The sequence below is a fragment of the Dipodomys spectabilis genome, unplaced genomic scaffold (genome assembly GCF_019054845.1).
Source record: "Dipodomys spectabilis isolate Male_0828 unplaced genomic scaffold, ASM1905484v1 ptg000069l, whole genome shotgun sequence".
In the NCBI taxonomy this organism is placed as follows: domain Eukaryota; kingdom Metazoa; phylum Chordata; class Mammalia; order Rodentia; family Heteromyidae; genus Dipodomys; species Dipodomys spectabilis.
The window spans coordinates 10,171,372-10,190,889 of record NW_024870746.1 but is presented as its reverse complement, the minus strand read 5'-3'; the positions used below and the strand labels follow the sequence as shown (position 1 = coordinate 10,190,889).

Genomic DNA, 19,518 nt, shown 5'->3' with positions numbered 1-19,518 from the left:
GGAGTTCCAGGCCAGGAACTGAGTGCATCATAGCTTAAGTGGTAGATCAAAAAAGTCAAGTGATTTAACAAAATGAATAATAGGATGCTGAAATATGTTGGGGCTTGGGGGGAGGGGGTGGGCAATGAGAAAAGGAGCACACAAATGGAAGGAAGAAAGCAAACAAATATATGATATTCAATGTACATTATATGCAGGGTACATTATAAAAATAGAGCTAGGTAACTTGAGGGTAAGGATGGGATGGGGAAAGAAGGGGGAGAAAGATGGAAGGGTGACATTGACCAAGAAGCATTGCACACAGCAAGGGCACCAAATAAAAACAAATACTACACATAAATATTATTTCAGCATAAATCATTAGCTGCCACTGGCTTGGCTGCTTCCTTTGGCTTTGGTCCTTATGCACCAGGCATCCTTACAGTTGTGTGTAATGTAGCTAGTTGGGTTGGATTTGGATTTAATATCTTCTTGCTGTTTTTAACCATTTCAAGGGCTGGGATTGTGGCTCAGTGGTAGAGTGCTCGCTTTGCATGCATGAGGCCCTCGGTTCAATTCCTTAGCACCACATAAACAGAAAAGCCTGGGAGTAGCACTGTGGCTCAAGTAGTAGAGCACTAGTTTTGAGCTGATGAGTCAGGGACAGCGCCCTGGCCCAGAGTTCTGGCCTCATGGCCTACCAAAAATTTTTTTTTTCAAGTGCTTTTTTTTTTCCCCTCCCCAAGACTGGGACTCAAACTCAGTATCTGACACTTTTGCTCATTGGCTGGTTCTCTACCACTTGAGCCACACCTCTAACCCCTTCAAATGCTTTTCTGTTCAATTCAAAATTGTATTCTTTTCTTGGCTAATTTAGGAAAGATGTTCCTAATTGGAGGCTTAGTCTTCTGTTTCCCCCAGGGGTTCTACAATGTTTTTTCCCTGGAGTGCATATTCTTGTCATTTTTTTTCTTTTTCCCTTTTTCTTTCTCCTCTTTTCCCTTTTTTGTAAGCATGGGGTAGGAGGGCAGTGTATCTTTGAACACCAGGCTTTGTAAGCTATATCTCCCAGCACTCTCAGTCTTTTAGCTAAGAGGTGACAGTGGCTTACTTGCAATCCTAGCTGCTCAGGAGGCTGAGACCTGCAAGATTGTACTTTGAAGCCAGCCTGAGCAGAAGAAAGCCTTGCTGGAGGCGTGGCTCAAGTGGTAGAACACAGTGGTCCAAAATAGAAGTGCCAGACCCCTGAGTTCAAGCCACAGTAGAAACATAAGAAAGGAGAAGTTGGGCTGGGAAGTTGGCTCAGTGGTAGAGCGCTTGCCTTGCATGCATGAGGCCCTGGGTTCGATTCCTCAGCACCACATAAGCAGAAAAAGTCAGAAGTGGCGCTGTGGCTCAAGTAGTAGAGTGCTAGCCTTGAGCTGAGGAAAGCGCCCAGGCACAGAGTTCAGGCCCCACAACTGGACCAAAAAAAAAAAGAAAGGAGAGGTTCTAAAATGGCACCTGGCATATGGTAGACACTCATTATCACAGAATGGAATGAACGACTCATCATTTTAGACTAAATAGAGTGTCCCCCCCCCCCAAAAAAAAAAAAAAGAAAGAAAAGAAAAAGGGAAGAAAGAAAGGAGAGAGGAAAGAATGGGAGGTGTTCCCTGATCTGAGAAACATGTAGAGTAGGAATTTGTATTAAAAAAGTCAGAAGTGGAGCTATGGTTCAACTAGACTTGAGCACTGAAACTCAGGGACAGCACCCAGGCCCAGGCCTGACAAAAAAAGAAAAAAAAAAGAGTTGAGGGTGGGGGAATGCAATAAGATAATCAAGAAAGAAATGAAGCCCTGTGTACACACACTTTTAAGAATCCAAACCAGCTGTAGCTACATAGTGAATCGAATTGCTTTATTTTATTTTTCGGTTGAAAATAAAATACCACTGTGTTCTACCACTTGAGCCACGCCTCCAGCAAGGCTTTCTTCTGCTCAGGCTGGCTTCAAAGTACAATCTTGCAGGTCTCAGCCTCCTTGAACTCTGGGCCTGGGCGCTGTCCCTCAGCTCTTCAGCTCAAGGCTAGCACTCTACCACTTGAGCCACAGCACCACTTCCAGCTTTTTTTCTTTTTGCTTATGTGGTGCTGAGGAATCGAACCCAGGGCCTCATGTATGCAAAGCAAGCACTCTACCACTGAGCCACCTTCCCAGCCCCTGAAATTTTATTTTTGAAGGGCAAACTGCAGGTACATATGTCCACAGTTGCTTGGTTGATTATCTTTTGTCAGTCGTGGAGCTTGAACTCTGGGCTTGGGTGCTGTCCCTGCACTCTTTTTTGGGTGGGGGGGAATCCGGTCGTGGGGTCTAAACTCTGGGCCTGGGCACTGTCCCTCAGCTCTTCAGCTCAAGGCTAGCCCTCTACCAGTTGAGCCACTGCACCACTTCTGCCATTTTTCTGCTTATGTGGTGCTGAGGAATCGAACCCAGGACCTCATGCATGCAAGGCAAGCAATCTACCACTGAGCCAATTTCCCAGCCCGTGTCCCTGCACACTCTTCAGCTCAAGGCCAGTGCTCTACCGCTTGAGCCACAGCACCACTTCTGGTTTTCTAGTGGTTTATTGGAGATAAGAGTCTCACACACTTTCTTGCCAGGGCTGGCTTTGAACCACCATCCTCAGATCTTAGCCTCCTAAGTAGCTAGGATTAAAAGCGTTAGCCACTGGAGCCCAGCTAGGTTGATTATCTTTTATCTTTATCTTTTTTTTTTTTTTGCCCTGGGCCTCATGCTCTCAACCTTTTTACTCAAAGCTGGTGCTCTATCACTTGGGTCACATTTCTGCTTCTAGCATTCTGCTAATTAGAGGTGAGAGTTTCATAGACTGCTCAGCTCTGGCTGGCTTTGGATCTCAATCTTTAGAACTCAAAAGACTCCTGAGTAGCTAGGGTTACAGGCATGAGCCAACCAGTATCTGGCTGGGTGTCTACTTTAAAACACTGTGTTAAATGAGAAGAGAGGGCTCAGAAGATGGCTCAGTGGTAGAGTGCTTGCCTTGCATGCATGAAGCCCTGGGTTCAATTCCTCAGCACCACATAAGCAGAAAAGGCCGGAAGTGGCACTGTGGCCAAATGGTAGAGCACTAGCCTTGAGTTGAAGAGCTGAGGGACAGTGCCCAGGCCCAGAGTTCAGGCCCCACAACCGACAAAAATGAATGAATGGATGAATGAATGAATAAATAAATAAATGAGAAGAGAATGAGCCCAATAAAAGAACTCTGGAAACATCAGAGTATGGAAGGTTGGTAACAAGGAAAGATATTTTAGGGAAAAGAGAAGATAAAAGAACCAGGTGGCTTCTCAGAAGCTAAGTGAAGTCAAAGCTTGCTATAGGGAAAGGAACTTGATAATATAGTGCTGAATGGAAGGACTTCTAGTGAAGTAATAGACTGAGTATTTTGCAGCATCTTTCCCCTGAAAATACAACTAAATTCTGCTCAACAAGAATAATTATAAAATAGACCTTTTACGTTAGTATAGATTTAAACATAGAAAAGTTACAAAGATAGTTTAAAGAGTTCCTGTATACTCTGTACCAGTTCTCCTTAGTAGTTTTTGCCTAATTACTTTTTTTCTCCCAGAGTCCCATTTGGAATTACACTCTCTATATAATTGTCTTGTATCTTTAGGCCCTTGTAGACTCTGTTGACAGGTTTTTTGTTTGTTTGTTTGTTTTTTGGTCCAGTTGTGGGGTCTGAACTCTGGGCCTGGCCGCTGTCCCTCAGCTCTTCAACTCAAGGCTAGCGCTCTACCACTGAGCCACCTTCCCAGCCCGACAGGTTTTTCTTTTTGTTTTGCTTTGTGCCGATCTTGGGGCTTGAACTCAGGGCCTGGCCACTGTCCCCGAGCTTTGGTGCTCAAAGCTAGTGCTCTACCACTTGAGCCACAGCTCAACTTCCAGCTTTTTGCCTGGCAAAAAAAGTCTTTGAAATGACAAAAATTCAGACAAAATTTTCAGACTGGGGACATGGCTCAAGTAGTGGAACGTTTGTCTAACAATTACAAGATCCTGAGTTCAATCCCCAGTTGCAAAAAAATAAAACATGAAATGTTGAATAATTCATGGTTTATTGTAATAGAAACAAAAACATAAGGGGAGGGACATACAAAGCAACAAAGAAATAATCTTATAAATGTGTTAGAAACAATAGCAAGAAAGAAAAACCATTTGAGTCATTTTGCCTAACATCAACTTATCTGACCTTTTCTGCTTGTCTCAGACATATACTAGTTATTGCAAATAAGGGAAACCATGGGACCTATTGTTCTTTGCGCCTGGCTTACTTCACTTAATACAATTTTTTCAGAGTCTTTCCACTTCCTAACAAATGGGGCAATGTCATTCTTTCTGATAGAGGCATAGAATTCCATTGTGTAAATATAACATAATTCCTTGATCCATTCATCTACTGAGAGTCATCTGGGTTGGTTCCATATCTCAGCTATGGTAAATAATGGTGCAATAACCATAGTTGTACTGGTAGCTTTAGTATGGTCTTGTTTGTGTCCATGAGACTCTTATCTCCAATTAACTACTCAAAAACAAGAAGTGGTGCTGTGGCTCAAGTGGCAAAGCACTGACCTTGAGCACAAAAACACTCAGAGAAGAGTGCCGAGACCCTGAGTTCAAGCCGCACAACTGACCAAAAAAAAAGATGCTTATCAAATTTCTGGTATAATAAAAGCAGAGATTCACAAAATAAATAAATATAGCACTGAACAGTAATAAGACTGCTGTCTGCCAAAACTAATATGACTTATTGAAAGCCTTTTATGTGCCATTTAAGATCCATCATCCTTAAGAGTTTTTAATCTAATAAGGCTAATGTTTGATAGAGAAATGATAGACAATTTAAAAAATGAAGAAGTAAGTATTGTATGAAAAGGTGATACAATGAAATGGAAGAAAAAAAAAAGTAAAAATAGGCCAGGTGCCAGTGGTTCATGCCTGTAATCGTAGCTACTCAGGAGGCTGAGATCTGAGGATTGTGGTTTGAAGCCAGCCTGGGCAGGAAAGTCTATGAGACTCTTATTTCCAATTAAACACCAAAAAGGGGGGAGCGGGACGGGGGGAGATAGCAGAGAGATTGTTGTACAAGTTGATCACCTCATCTGAAAATTCAAAATATAAAATGGTTCTGAAAGTAAAAGCACTCTGGTCTCAAGCAGTCTCAAGGAAGCAGTCAACATGGACTTTATTGAGAGAATGAAAATTGAATATAGCTCTCAGTTAATTGGGTAGATATAGAGATATCGAAAGTATGGTTAGAATTAAAATCCTAAGGTATAAACATGTCTTGTATGTTCAAGGAGCAGTGTAGCTAGAATAGAATGAGATGAAAATTAGATGATGGCAGATGAGATGGCAGAACATGCAGAGCAAGGTCTTTGTCTTTTATTTTTATTTTTTTGGATGGTCCTGGTGTTTGAAGTCAGGGCATGGGTAGCGCTCTACAGCTTGAGCCACAGCGCCACTTCCGGCTTTCTAGTGGTTTATTGGAGATAAGAGTTTCATGGACTTTATTGTCTAGGCTGGCTTTGAACTTGGATCCTCAGATCTCAGCCTCCTAAGTATCTAGGATTACAGGCATGAGCCACCAATGTCGGGCCATTTGGTAGTAATTGAAAGGAAAAAGCAGATTTGGACATTTGGGTGGGAAAGCTGAGTCATGGGTGAAAGTTACGTTAGAAGAGTGTCTTTGGTTAGTATTAATTTATCCAATAGAATTAGTAATTATAGACCTGCAAAATACTTGTTTAATGTTAACTGTGAAGTTACTGTGCTCATGGAGTTCATGGTGTAGTGGGAAGATGTTTAACAATAATAGATATTTTCAACTGCAAGTGAAAAGTGTGGTATCTAGCTGTGTTTGAGTTGAATGGTTTTTATTTTGTTTCCTGTCTTTTGGTTTTGAGGATCCAACCGAGGGTCTTGTACTTCCTAGTAGAACTCTACCACAGAGCCACATTCTAGTTCTCTATACAGTGTCCATTAAACTACTGATGAAGAGCATAGAATGTAACAATATGAGGATATATATAATTAAAATTTTGGGGGAGGGTCTGGTTGTGGGGCCTGGGCGCTGTCCCTCAGCTCTTCAGCTCAAGGCTAGCACTCTACCACTTAAGCCACAGCGCCACTTCCGGCTTTTTTCTTTTTGCTTATGTGGTGCTGAGGAATTGAACCCAGCGCCTCATGCATTCAAGGCAAACGCTCTACCACTGAGCCACCTTCCCAGCCCTTAAAAATTTTTTTTTGGTTGTGTTGAGGTTTGAAGACCCTGTACCACTTGAACTACTCTATCAGCATTTTTTTTTTTTTTTTGGCCAGTCCTGGGGCTTGAACTCAGGGCCTGGGCACTGTCCCTGAGTTTCTTTTGCTCAAGGCTAGCACTCTACCATTTGAGTCACAGCGCCTCTTCTGGCTTTTTCTGTTATGTGGTACGGAGAGATCGAACCCATGGCTTCATACATGCTAGGCAAGCATTCTACCACTAAGCCACATTCTCAGCCCTCAGCTTTTTTCTTTTGTTGGTCGTGGGGCTTGAACTCAGGGCCTGGGCCCTGTCCTTCAGCTCTTCAGCTTGCACTCTACCATTTGAACCACAATGCCACTTCCAGTTTTCTGTTGGTTAATTGGAGATATAAGAGTCTCAAGGGCTTTCCTGCCAGGGTTGGCTTTGAACTTCGATCCTCAAATCTCAGCCTCTTGAGTACCTAGGATTACAGGCGTGAGCCACGGGCTTTCAACAGCTTTTTAAAAAAATTATTATTAATTTTTTTTGTTGTAAAAACGTTGTACAGTTACATGAGTAGGGTAATGAGTACGTTTCATAGGGAGCATTGTTACCTCCTCCTTTATCCTCACCCCCCCCCCCCCCCACCTTTTTTTAAACTCAGCCTGGCTGGCTTTTTGCACAAAGCTCTATCACTTGAGCCACAGCTTCACTTAGGCTTTTGTGGCTGTTAATTGGAGATAAGAGTCTCATGGACTTTCCTGCCCAGGCTGGCTTCAAATGGTGATCCTGAGATCTCAGCCTCCAGAATAGCTGGCATCACAGGCGTGCACCAGTGGTTCTGGCTTATCAGCTCTTTTTATATTGGTTATTTTCCAGAGAGCCTTACTTCAAATCCAGCCCTTTTCCTGGTTAGAGATAAGGGTCTTAGGTGGTCTTTAGGCTTTTTCTGCTCAGATTTTTCTTCAGATCATCCTTATTAGGTATACTTCACTCAGCTCTGTTGAGTTTCAGTTTCTGATGAAAATTCAGGGCTCATTCCCTGGTTTGTAAACAGATGCTGTGGCTGTCTTCACTTTGCAAGTGTTGGGGAGGCATTAGTGCTTCTGTCTAAGGCCCTACATTATGACCTCTGACATCTTTTAATGATCAGCTTTCTAAGTCCTGTCTCCAAATAAAGTCACTTGGAGAGTTGGGGCATTAATGTATTAATTGGTGAAGGGTATATACATACTAGCAGCAAATTTGTAACTTCAATCAAACTCTCAACATCAGGAAATGAACTGTTATCTAATATAATGTCTAAATAATGGTACTGATTGATTGTTGATACTGGTGCTTGAACTCAGGGTCTGGGCATGTTATTTTTGTTGTTGTTTTTGGTTGTAGAGCTTGAACTCAGGGCCTGAGTATGGTCCCTGAGCTCTTTTGTTCAAGGCTGACACTCTACCACTTTGAGCCACAGCACTGCTCTCTGGCCTGGCTCAAACTATGATTCTCAGATTTCGCCTCCTGAGTAGCCAGGATTACAGGTGTGAGCTACTGGCACCCCGACCTCTCTTAACTTTTTTGCTCCACTTCTAGCTTTTTGGTAGTTAATTGGAGGTAAAGGTCTGAGAACCTTGATCCTCAGATCTCTGCTCCCTGAGTAGCTAGGATTACAGGCTTGAGCTATCAGTTCTATCTGTGTTTATACGTGTTTCATCTCTCAGTTTCACATGCTGAAAGTTTCAACTTAGTGATATTAAGAAATGGTAGAGGCTGGGAAGGTGGATCAGTGGAAGAGTGCTTGCCTTGTATACATGAAGCCCTGGGTTCGATTCCACAGCACCACATTAAGCAGAAAAATGCCAGAAGTGGCACAGTGGCTCAACTGGTAGAGTGCTAGCCTTGAGCTGAAGAGCTGAGGGACAGCACCCAGGCCCTGAGTTCAAGTCCCATGACCCGACAAAAATAAAGAAAAAGAAAAGAAATGAAATGACAGGTCCTTTTAAAAGGTAGGATCTCCTAGAATAGTTATTAGGTTATTGAGGTGGTCACACTTAGGAGTATTATTTGTCTCATGGAGTGAGTTTTCTTTTCCTTTTTTTTTTTTTTTTTTTTTTTGTGGGTCCTGGGGCTTGAACTCTGGGCTTGGGCACTGTCCTTGTGCTCTTCAGCTCAAGGCAAGTGCTCTACCACTTGAGCCACAGGGCCACTTCCAGTTTTCTAGTGGCTTATTAGAGATAAGTGTCTCATGGACTTTGCTGCCTGGACTGGCTTTGAACCGAGATCCTCATATCTCTGAGTAGCTAGGATTACAGGCATGAGCCAGAGGTTCCCAGCTGTTTTGTTTTTTTTTTTTAATTGGTCCTGTAGATTTTATGCCATTTACTTGTTGATGTAACTGGGCCAGTTATCCTGTAGTATATCTCTTTTTCTATATTTGTCTAGTTAGTTCCTTATGATGTAACTACTTTTTATTATTTCTACTACTGAAATTATTTACACCTTTTCTAAAACTCTCCTGGAGAGAAGCTTTTTATGACAAGCACTAAAACTTTTTATATAGTAGGCCTGGAACTCATTATGTAGATCAAGCTTGTGATCTTTCTTTCTTTCCCTCCCTTCCTCCCTCCCTCCCTCCCTCCCTTTCTTTTTTTTTGGGGGGGGGGGCCTGGTTGTGGGGCCTGAACTCTGGGCCTGGGCGCTGTCCCTCAGTTCTTCAGCTCAAGGCTAAGCGCTCTACCACTCGAGCCACAGTGCCACTTCCGGCTTTTTTCTTTTTGCTTATGTGGTGCTGAGGAATCGAACCCAGGGCCTCATGCATGCAAGGCAAGTGCTCTACCACTGAGCCAACTTCCCAGCCCCTCTCTCTCTTTCTTTCTTTTTTTTCTTTCCTCATGGGGCTTGGCCTCTGGGCCTGGGCACTGTCCCTCAGATCTTCAGCTCAAGGTTAGTACTCTACCATTTGAGCCATAGTGCCACTTCTGATTTTCTGAGTACTTTATTGGAGATAAAAGTCTCTTAGACTTTCCTGCCTGGGTTGGCTTTGAACCGTGATCCTCAGATCTCAGCCTCCTGATTAGCTAGGATTACAGGCTCTGAGCCACCGGTGCCAGGCCTGGTGATCTTCTTTCTTAAGCCTTCGGAATGCTCAGATTACAGGCCCATACCTGGCTGAATTTTGAATTTCCATCTCTTTTTGGGCCAGCACTATTTTCTCTGTGGTGTTCTTATAATAGATGGCAGCCATGAGCCACAGTTCTCAAAGGGTCATGTACTCATGAGGGTAAACACTACTCTTGGGAAGCCATGATATTCATTCAATAACATTGGTATATTGAATTCATTTTCACCTTAGAATAATGATTTTATCCGGGTGTAACCCAGTTGTAAGCTCAAAGAGCCCCTTTATATAGGAGTTTTTACTATCAGTGGTTTCAGGCCCCCACTGGGGGTCCTGGAACTCCTGCACATAATTGAAGACTACAACACTTCTGTGTGGAGGTGGAGTGGGGGTATTGGTGCCCACCTTGAGCTTGAATTCAAGGCCTGAGCACTGTCCCTGAGCCTTTTTGCTCAAATCTAGCACTCTACTATTTGAGTACTCTACTTCTGGCTTTTTTGTTGATTAATTGTAGAGAAGAGTTTCTCAGACTTTCCTGCCTTGGCTGCCCCAAACCATAATCCTTATATCTCTCAGCCTCCTGAGTAGCCAGGATTACAGGGGTGAGCCACTGGCACCCAGCTCTACTTTACTTGGTTGGTTTTTTTTTTTTGTTTTTTGTTTTTGTTTTTAGAGAAGATAATTTCCATCTAAGTATTTCTGCTTTTTCTGCAAACATAGCTATTCACTTATCTCCTGAAAGTAATGTGGATAGAAGGCTTAAGAATAGAATATAGGGCTGGGAAGGTGGCTCAGTGGTAGAGTGCTTGCCTCGCATGCATGAGGCCCTGGGTTCCATTCCTCAGCACCACATAAGCAGAAGAAGTTGGAAATGGTGCTGTGGCTCAATTGGTAGAGGGCTAACCTTGAATTGAAGAGCTGAGGGACAGTGCCCAGGCCCAGAGTTCAGGCCCCACAACCACCACCACCACCAACAACAAAAACTATAAAAAAAAGAGTGGAATATGTTGGGGTGGGAAGGTGGCTCAGTGGTAGAGTGCTTGCCTTGCATGCATGAGGCCCTGGGTTCAATTCCTCAGTACCACATAAGCAGAAAAAGCCAGAAGTGGCTCTGTGGCTCAAGTGGTAGAGCGCTAGCCTTGAGCTGAAGAGTTGAGGGACAGCGCCCAAGCCCAGAGTTCCAGCCCTACAACCAAAAAAAAAAAAAAAGAAGAATGGAATGTATTTGAAATACCTTTACGATAATTGAGAAGATGTTAATTAAGAACATATGGAAAGACTGTAACAATTAGGTTCCAGTTGAAGAGGGAAACCAAGTTTATGCAGTCTCTAGCAGACTCCAGCAGCAGAAACAAAGATATAATAAAGGTGTTTAGCTCAGTCCAAATTTAGAATGTGGATGAGTGCACCTGATCAAAGGCTAAATTAGGGGAAGAAAGAAAAGAGAATGAGAGTTTTGAAAAGAGTGATTTAAATAATGTGTCAAATACTATGGAATTGATAGACAAATAATTGAATACTAGAAGAGACTGATGAGAGAAAATAAAGATCTGAGGATTGTATTAGGCATTATGGCTCATGACTATAACCCTGGCTACTTGGGAGGCAGAAATTGGCAGGATTGGTGTTTTGAGGCTGGCCCAGGTAAAAAGTTTGTAAGACCCCCCCCCCCCCTTGGACCAATGAAAACCTGGACTGGTGATAGGCACTTGTCACCCCATCTGAAGGCAACCTAAGAAAGAGGATCACAGATCATGCCAAATAACACATAAATACAAGATCCTATCTTAAATAGCTAAAATAAAATGAGCTAAGAGCATGACTCAAGAAATAGAGCACTTGCCTAGCAGGCAGAAGACCCTGAGTTCAAACCCCAGTACTGCCACCACAGTGAGATCTTAACGAAATTGATGAACAAATATAATGAAAATCGGAGTGCATATGCGGTCTAGTGAAGGGGTTAAGAGTGGTTCTTACCAAATTTGAGATCAGGGAACTTGACTGACTTAGCAAAACATGATGGATCATCCATTGGATATTAAGAGTTCTCCAGCACAATAATGAAACTTGGGAACTCAGATTCTAGATAATAAAGGTATAGTTGTGGGCCTTTGGAAAGTTTAGCCTAGGTATGTATACAGATCAAATTATTTCCAGAACACTCACCTAGCAAACGAAAGTAGCCACAGAATCAGTAAATAGGGCTGAGTAATATCTAGATTAGCTAATGAAAAGGTCTGATTAGAATCTTTCTACCAATCTTGGTCTGTTTCTGCCTCCATTGGAGTTTATTCAAGTCAGTTTTCTTCGACTTCCCAAATAATTGAGAGAACAGTTGTGTTTTATTTTAGCTTCTCTGGAATTAATGGTTTTTGTTTGTTTGATTGTTTTTCTTAGTATCTAAGTGAAGTAATCTACTTAAGGAAACAGAAACCTTAAACAGAAATCAATTTCTAATAGTTTTTATAAACTGATCCATTTTTTTAGTCATTCTTCCACCCATGTAATTACATTCATCCTTTTTATATCCATATAATAAAAGGAATTAACAGCTTGAAAACAATTTATTTGTAATAAGTTGAACTAATTTCAAAATGACCCATTTTGTTCCCTTTGTTTTTTGTCATCTCTAGCTGCATACCCCCATCGTTTGAATCTCTTTTACCTTGCCAATGATGTCATACAGAATTGTAAAAGGAAAAATGCAATCATATTCCGTGAATCGTTTGCTGATGTACTTCCTGAAGCAGCTGCTCTAGTGAAGTAAGTAAATTATTGCTCTTTGGGATCTAAGATTTAGAGTTTTAGTTTGCCCACTCACCTGTTAGCAAGAACAGTAATTGCATATAGTTGAAAATAAAAGGAAATTTTGCCTAAGTTAGCAAGAACAGTAATTGCACATAGTTGAAAATAAAAGGAAATTTTGCCTAAGTTGTTCAGGATAACTTTCATGCTTATTCACAGTTACCTGTGTTCTGGGTTTTTTTGGTTTCTGTTTTGTTATTCCTTTGCTGCTGATTATTGAACCCAAGGCCAGGTACATACGAGGCTAAAGCTTTACTTTGAGCTATGCCCTCCAGTTTCCACTTTTTTATTTATTTTTATTTTATTTTTTTGTTGGTCATAGGGCTTGAACTCTGGGCTTGGGCACTGTCCTTGCGCTCTTCAGCTCAAGGTGAACACTCTACCGCTTGAGCCACAGTGCCACTTCCAGTTTTCTAGTGGTTTATTGGAGATAAGAGTTGCACCCACTTTCCTGCCCAGGCTGGCTTCGAACCGTGATAATCAGATCTCAGCCTTCTGAGTAGCTAGGATTACAGGTGTGAGCCACTGGTGCCTGGCTCCACTTTTTTTTTTAGAGTGTGTGTGTGTGTGTGTGTGTGTGTGTGTGTGTGTGTGTGTGTGTTGGGGGATGGTGTCCTGTGGCTTGAACTCATGGCCTGGGTTCTATCCTTGAGATTTTTTTTTTTTGTCATTATGTGGGGCTTGAACTCTGGGCCTGGGCACTGTCCCTGAGCTCTTTAGCTCAAGATAAGCACTCTACCACTTGAGCCACAGCACTACTTCTGTTTTTTTGGTGGTTAATTGGAAATAAGAGTCTCACAGACTTTCCAGACTTTCCTGCCTGGGCAGGCTTTGAACTGCGATCCTCAGATCTCAGCCTCCTAAGTAGCTAGGATTACAGGCATGAGCCACCAGTGCTGGCTTCCTTGCGAGTTTTTGCTCAAGGCTACAATCTACCACTTGAGCCAAAGCTCCACTTCTGGTTTTTTAGTGGTTAATTGGGAATAAGAGTCTCATGTATTTTCCTACTGGGGCTGGCTTCAATCCATCATCCTCTAATCTCAGTCTCCTGAGTAGCTAGGATTAAAGATTTGAGCCACAAGCGCCCAGTTCACTTTTTCTTTATCATTTATCATCCCAGCTGTGGTCAGAAGCATAAATGGAAGAATCATGGTCTAGGCCACCCCAGGCAAGAAAGTAAGACACTACCTCAAAATAATCAGCGACGAGTGCTAGTGGCTCAAGCCTGTCATCCTAGCTACTCAGAAGCCTGAGATCTGAGGATTGCGGTTCAAAGCCAGCCCAGGCAGGAAAGTCCATGAGACTCTTATCTCCAATAAACCACTAGAAAACCGGAAGTGGCACTGTGGCTCAAGTGGTAGAACAGTAGCCTTGAGTTCAAAGAGGCTCAGGGACAGTGCCCAGGCCAACAAAAATGAAGAAGAAAAAAATTATCAGGGGGCTGGGAAGGTGGCTCAGTGGTAGAGTGTTTGCCTTGCATGCATGAGGCCCTGGGTTCGATTCCTCAGCACCACACAAATAGAAAAAGCCAGAAGTTGCAGTGGCTCAAGTTGTAGAGTGCTAGCCTTGAGCAAAAGAAGCTCAGTGACAGTGCCCAGGCCTTGAGTTCAAGCCTCAGGATTGGCAAAAAAAAAAAAAAGATTAAAAAAGAAAAATAATCAGAACTGGGTGCCAGTGGCTCACGCCTGTAATCCCAACTACTCAGGAGGCTGAGATCTGAGGATTCAAAGCCAGCCCAGGCAGGAAAGTCCGTGAGACTCTTATCTCCAATAAACCACCATAAAACCGGAAGTGGCACTGTAGCTTACGTGGTAGACCACTAGCCTTGAACTGAAGAGCTGACGCACAGCATCCAGGCCCAGAGTTTAAGCCCTACAACTGACAAAAAAATAAATGAATAAATAAAAATAAAACTACTGCCACTAGCCATGACTTGATAAGTTACAGATTACAATTTTTTTTTTAATTTTTATTTATTTTTTTGGTGGGGCTTGAACTCTGAGCCTGGGGGCTGTCCTTCAGCTCTTCAGTTCAAGGCCAGCACTCTACCACTTGAGCCACAGCACCACTTCCAGTTTTTTAGTGGTTTATTGGAGATGAGTCTCAGACTTTCTTGCCTGGACTGGCTTTGAACCACGATCCTCAGATCTCAGCCTCCTGAGTAGCTAGGATTACAAGCGTGAGCCACTGGCGCCCAGCACAAAATAATAATTATTATTATTTTGCTAGTCTTGGGTCTGAACTCAGGGCCTAGGCACTGTCCCTGAGCTTCTTTTTGCTTGAGGCTAGCAGTGTACTACTTGAGCCACAGCACCACTTCCAGCATTTTCTATATATGTGGTACTGAGGAATCAAACCCAAAGCTTAATGAATGCTAGGAAAGCAATCTACCACTAAGCCACATCTTAGCCCTTATTTTTTTAATTTTGAGATAGGGTGTCCTTATAGGTCCTATTTTTTTTTGGGGTGGGGGTCCGGTCATGGGGCCTGAACTCTGGGCCTGGGTGCTGTTCTTCAGCTCAAGGCTAGCGCTCTACCACTTGAGCCACAGCGCCACTTCTGGCGTTTTTTCTTTTTGCTTATGTGGTGCTGTGGAATCGAACCCAGGGCCTCATGCATGCAAGGCAAGCGATCTACCACTGAGCCACCTTCCCAGCCCATAGGTCCTCTATCTTAACCTCCAACTAGCAAGCCTCATGGCCTCAGCTCCCCAAATTCTGGAACTACGGACATGTACCACCAAACCTAGCTAAGAAGAATACTTTTAGGGAATGGAAAGTTTGTTTGATGTGTGTATGTGTGTTTGTGTGTTAGAGCTATAACTTAGGGCCTAGGTGCTCTCTTAGCTTTTTCATACAGAACTGGGGCTCTGCCACTTGAATTACCCCTCTACTTCTGGCTTTTTGGATTTATTGGAGATAAGAGTTGCATAGACTTTCCTGCCAGGTTGGCTTCAAACCATGATCCACAGATCTTGAGTAGCTAGAACTATAAGCATAAGCTACTGGCCACCCAGTTTATGAACTAAAAGTTTACTGAAGAGGGCTGGGAAGGTGGCTCAATGGTAGAGCACTTGCCTTGCATGCATGAGGCCCTGGGTTTGATTCCTCAGCACCACATAAGCAGAAAATGCTGGAAGTGGTACTGTGGCTCAAATGGTAGAATGTGGCTCAGGTGGTAGAAGTGGCAGAGTCCCGTGACCAACAAAAAAAAAAAAAAAGAAAAAAAAATGAAAAACAAATGCATATACATTTGATTATAACAAGATTAAATTTCTGGGCTGGATAAGTGGCTCGCTGCTGCTTGCCTAGCTTACCCAAGGTACTGTGTTCAGTCCTCAGCCCTGAGAGCAGTGGGGGAAGGAGGAAGATGTTTAAGGGATGTTAGCAATTGAATCAAATCAGAATATGGAGAAGTTAATGTCAGCTACAGGGTGGGTAGCACAAGAACCATACCTAATAGGGATTAAACTGGCAAGGCGTGATAGGTTTTATATGTTTGTGGCTCACTGAAAACATGAGGATTTCCTTTATATCCCTGGTCACAAGTTTAGTAACCTTACTTGCTTATATAGTGTAACCATTTGGGGGATCTGCTTTTAATTTGAACTAGGGTTACTAATTCATTAAATGAGAAAAATAGAGGGCAGGGATGGGGGTGTGTGTAACTCATGTTCTAGAGCACTTACTTACCTAGGAAGTCTTAGGTTGAATCCTCATTACTAGAGATAGAGAGAGGGATATTTGTATACCCATTATTCACAGTAGCTAACCACAATAGATGAAAGAAAGAAAGCAGTCCAAATGTGTATTTAGTGAATAAAATGTGATACATATATATGATAGAATTTTACTGGATCTTAAAAGAAAGGAAATTCTGATACATGTTAAACAAGTATTATAAGATTCTACTTATATGACTTAAATAGTTAAATCCAGAGACAGAATATAGAGTGGTTATTGTTAGAGGAAAAGGAGAATGGGGGCTGGGAATGTGGCTTAGTAGTAGAGTACTTGCCTCACATGCATGGGGCCCTGGGTTTAATTCCTCAGTATCACATGAAAAGAAAAAGCAAGCCGGAAGTGGTGCTGTGGCTCAAGTGGTAGAATGCTAGCCTTGAACACACAGAGGCTCAGGGACAGTGCCTAGGCACTGAGTTCAAGCTCCAGGACCAGCCAAAAAAAGGGAGAATGGGAGTTATTGGTAAATAGGTATAGTTGGTTTTGCAATGAGAAAAGAGTTTGGCTGCCTAACACATTAATGTACTTTACTGAACTATACATTAAAAATGGTTAAGATGAGCTGAGTGCTGGTGGCTGAATTGCAGAGGATCTAGGATTGAGACCAGTTTGTGCAGAAAAGTTTGTGAAACTTCATCTCCAAAATAACCAACAAAAAGCCTGGCTGGAGTATGGCTGAAGTGGAACTCGCTAGGCAGATGAACAAGCTGACAAGCTTGAAGCCTTGAGTTCAAACCCTGGTACAGGCAAAATGGAATAAGATAAAGGTGGTAAAGATGGTAAATTTTGTGTGTGCCTTTTACCATTACTTTTTAAAAGACAACAAAATTTGGAAACATGCTACAAAATGACATGAGCTTTGAAAACATCATGCTGAAATAAACTAAGAATAGCACAAATACTGTAGGATTGCATTTGTATAAAATATCTAGCCCAGCAGCTGTGGCTCATGCCTATAATCTTAGCTACTCAGAGATCTGAAGGTTGTAATTCTAAGCCACCCTGGTAGGAAAGGCCATGAGACTCTTAGCTCCAATTAACTCAGAAAAAGTTGGGCCTGTAGCTCAAATAGTAGAACATCAGCCCTGAGTAAAAAAAAAAAAAATAAGGAAGCTGGGTGCCTGTGGCTCACGCCTGTAATCCTAGCTACTCAGGAGGCTGAGATCTGAGGATAGCTGTTCAAAGCCAGCCCGGGCTGGAAAGTCTGTGAGACTCTTATCTTCAATATCTTCGAAAACCGGAAGTGGTGCTGTGGCTCAAGTGGTAGAACACTCGCCTTGAGCTGAAAAGCGCAGGGACAGCGCCCAAGCCCAGAGTTCAAGCCCCATGACCGACCAAAAAAAAAAAAGCAAAAAAAACCCTAAGGAACAGCACCCAGGCCCTGAATTCAAGCTTCAGTACTAGCATACTAAATAATAATAATAAATAAGTAAAATATCTAGCCAGTGGCTCACAGTTATAATCGTAGCTTCTCAGGAATCTGAGGATTGAGGTTTGAGGCCAGGTTGGGCAGAAAGTATGCATGAGATTCTTACCTCTAAATTAACCAGCAAAAAAATGTGGGCTGGAGGCATGGCCTCCCTTAGAGCTCTAGCAGTGAGGGGGAAAAACAAAGCAAAAAACCCCCAGCAAGAGCATGAAGCCTTGAATTCATGCTCATCCCCCTCCCCAGCAAAATGTAGAATAGGTAAATCCATAAAGATAGAAAGTAGATCAGAGGCTACCAGGAGCTGGTCAGAGAGAGGAAGGGCAATGAGAAGTTAGTGTTCAATGGACAGAGTGATAAGCCTAAATGTGGCTCTTCTTTTCCCTACATTTCTATATTGAAACCTTACTACCCCATTTTGCTACTATTAAGAGTAGAGCTGTTGAGGGGTGATTAGGTCATGATGGCTGTACCCCCATGTTTGGAATTAGTGTTTTTTGTTTTTTTTTTTAAAGGGGTCTGAGAAAGTTAATGAAAAGTTTTGGCAACATTGGCAGTGGTGATTACATACCTTGTGAGTATAATTGGTGCCACTGAATTACGCATTTAAGAGATGTAGCTCTGTGACAGAGTGCTCACCTAAGTGCTCATCCAAGTTCATTTATAGGGGAAAACAGGAAGGAGGAAGGAAGGAAAGATTATGACTGTGTGTGTGTGTGTGTGTGTGTGTGTATGTATTGTAAGATATATATGATAATTCTACCTCTTATTTTAGTTTTTATTTTTATTTTTTTTCCTGTCATGAGCCTGAACTCAGGGCCTGGGTACTGTCTTTTGCTCAAGGCAAAAAAAAAATGGAACCAGAGCTCCATTTCTGGCTTTTTTGGTAGTTTTAGTCTGACAATCTTGTCTTGCCTGCCCCAGCTGGTTTCGAACCTTGATCCTCAGACCTCAGCCTGCTAAGTAGGTTGGATTACAGGCTTGAGCCACTGGTGCCTGGCAAATTATGGCAGATTTTATGCTACATATATTTACTTAAAGTTTTAAAAAAGGAAAAAGCCAGGTATGTGGCTACTCAGCAGGTAGAGGTACTAGAGGGTTGCAGTAGGAGGCAAAAACGTAAGACCCACTCTGGGAGAATGGGGGAGGCAAAAGGACTGAGGGAGGGTTTCAGGTGGTAGCTTGCTTGCTTAGCAAGCTGGAGGTTCTGAAGCAAATCCCCATTCTTCCCAAAATTAAATGCCAAAGCAGCTAATGATTAAAAAAAAAAAAAAAGCCAGTGCGATTGGGCTCATGCTGTGATCCTAGCTACTTAGGGGGCTGATATGTGAGGATCACTGTTCAAAGCCAGCCTTGGCAGGAAAGTCAGTGAGACTCTCACTGCCAATTAGCCAATAAACCACCAGAAAACCAGAAGTGGTACTGTGGCTCAAGTGGTAGCCATGAGCTGAGGGACAGCACTCAGGCTCAAAGTTTAAGCCCCATGACTGACCCTCCCCCTTCCCCCCCCCAAAAAAAAAGTGGTACTTAAACTGACAGACTTGTCAACAGCAATAGTGAAAGATAGAAAATGTTTTGTATCATTGATAGTAGCTTATATGAAACCAACTCAAGCCCATTTTTGCCATTCTCCCTTCTAACATGTGAGAATGCTACAAGAAGGCCTTTACTAGACACTGAGGCTGCCTAGTATCTTGATCCTAGACTTTTCAGCCTCTGTAAGAAATAGTTTTTTTGATGCCAGGTGTCGGTGGCTCATACCTGTAATCCTAGCTTAACAGGAGGCTGAGATCTGAGGATCACGGTTCAAAGCCAGCCCAGCCAGGAAAGTCCTCGAGACTCTTATCTCCAATAAACCACTCAGAAGACCTGAAGTGGTGCTGTGGATCTAGTGGTAGAGCTGAAGAGCTCAGAGACAATGCCCAGAGTTCAACCCCCACAATGACAAAAAGATAGAGAGACAGAGAATGGAAAAGGAAAGAAAGAAGTCATTCTTTTGGTTTTTTGGTTTTTTGTTTTGTTTTGTTTTTTGGTTGGTCATGGGGCTTGAGCTCTGGGCTTGGGCGCTGTCCCTCAGCTCTTCAGCTCAAGGCGAGTGCTCTACTGCTTGAGCCACAGCGCCACTTCTGGTTTTCTAGTGGTTTATTGGAGATTAGATTCCTGCCTAAGCTGGCTTTGA

The 19,518-nt window shown here is 42.7% G+C and overlaps 1 protein-coding gene across 4 annotated transcripts in view; it reads left to right on the top strand.

Moving 5' to 3' along the window:
- Window positions 1–19,518, top strand: part of Rprd2 (regulation of nuclear pre-mRNA domain containing 2) — a 70,164-nt gene that overhangs the window by 18,739 nt on the left and 31,907 nt on the right. For all 4 annotated transcript variants that reach the window (XM_042681393.1, XM_042681392.1, XM_042681396.1 and 1 more), the window contains exon 2: window positions 12,002–12,131. In XM_042681393.1, the coding sequence (XP_042537327.1) occupies window positions 12,002–12,131 (130 nt within the window). The remainder of the gene's footprint in view (window positions 1–12,001; window positions 12,132–19,518) is intronic.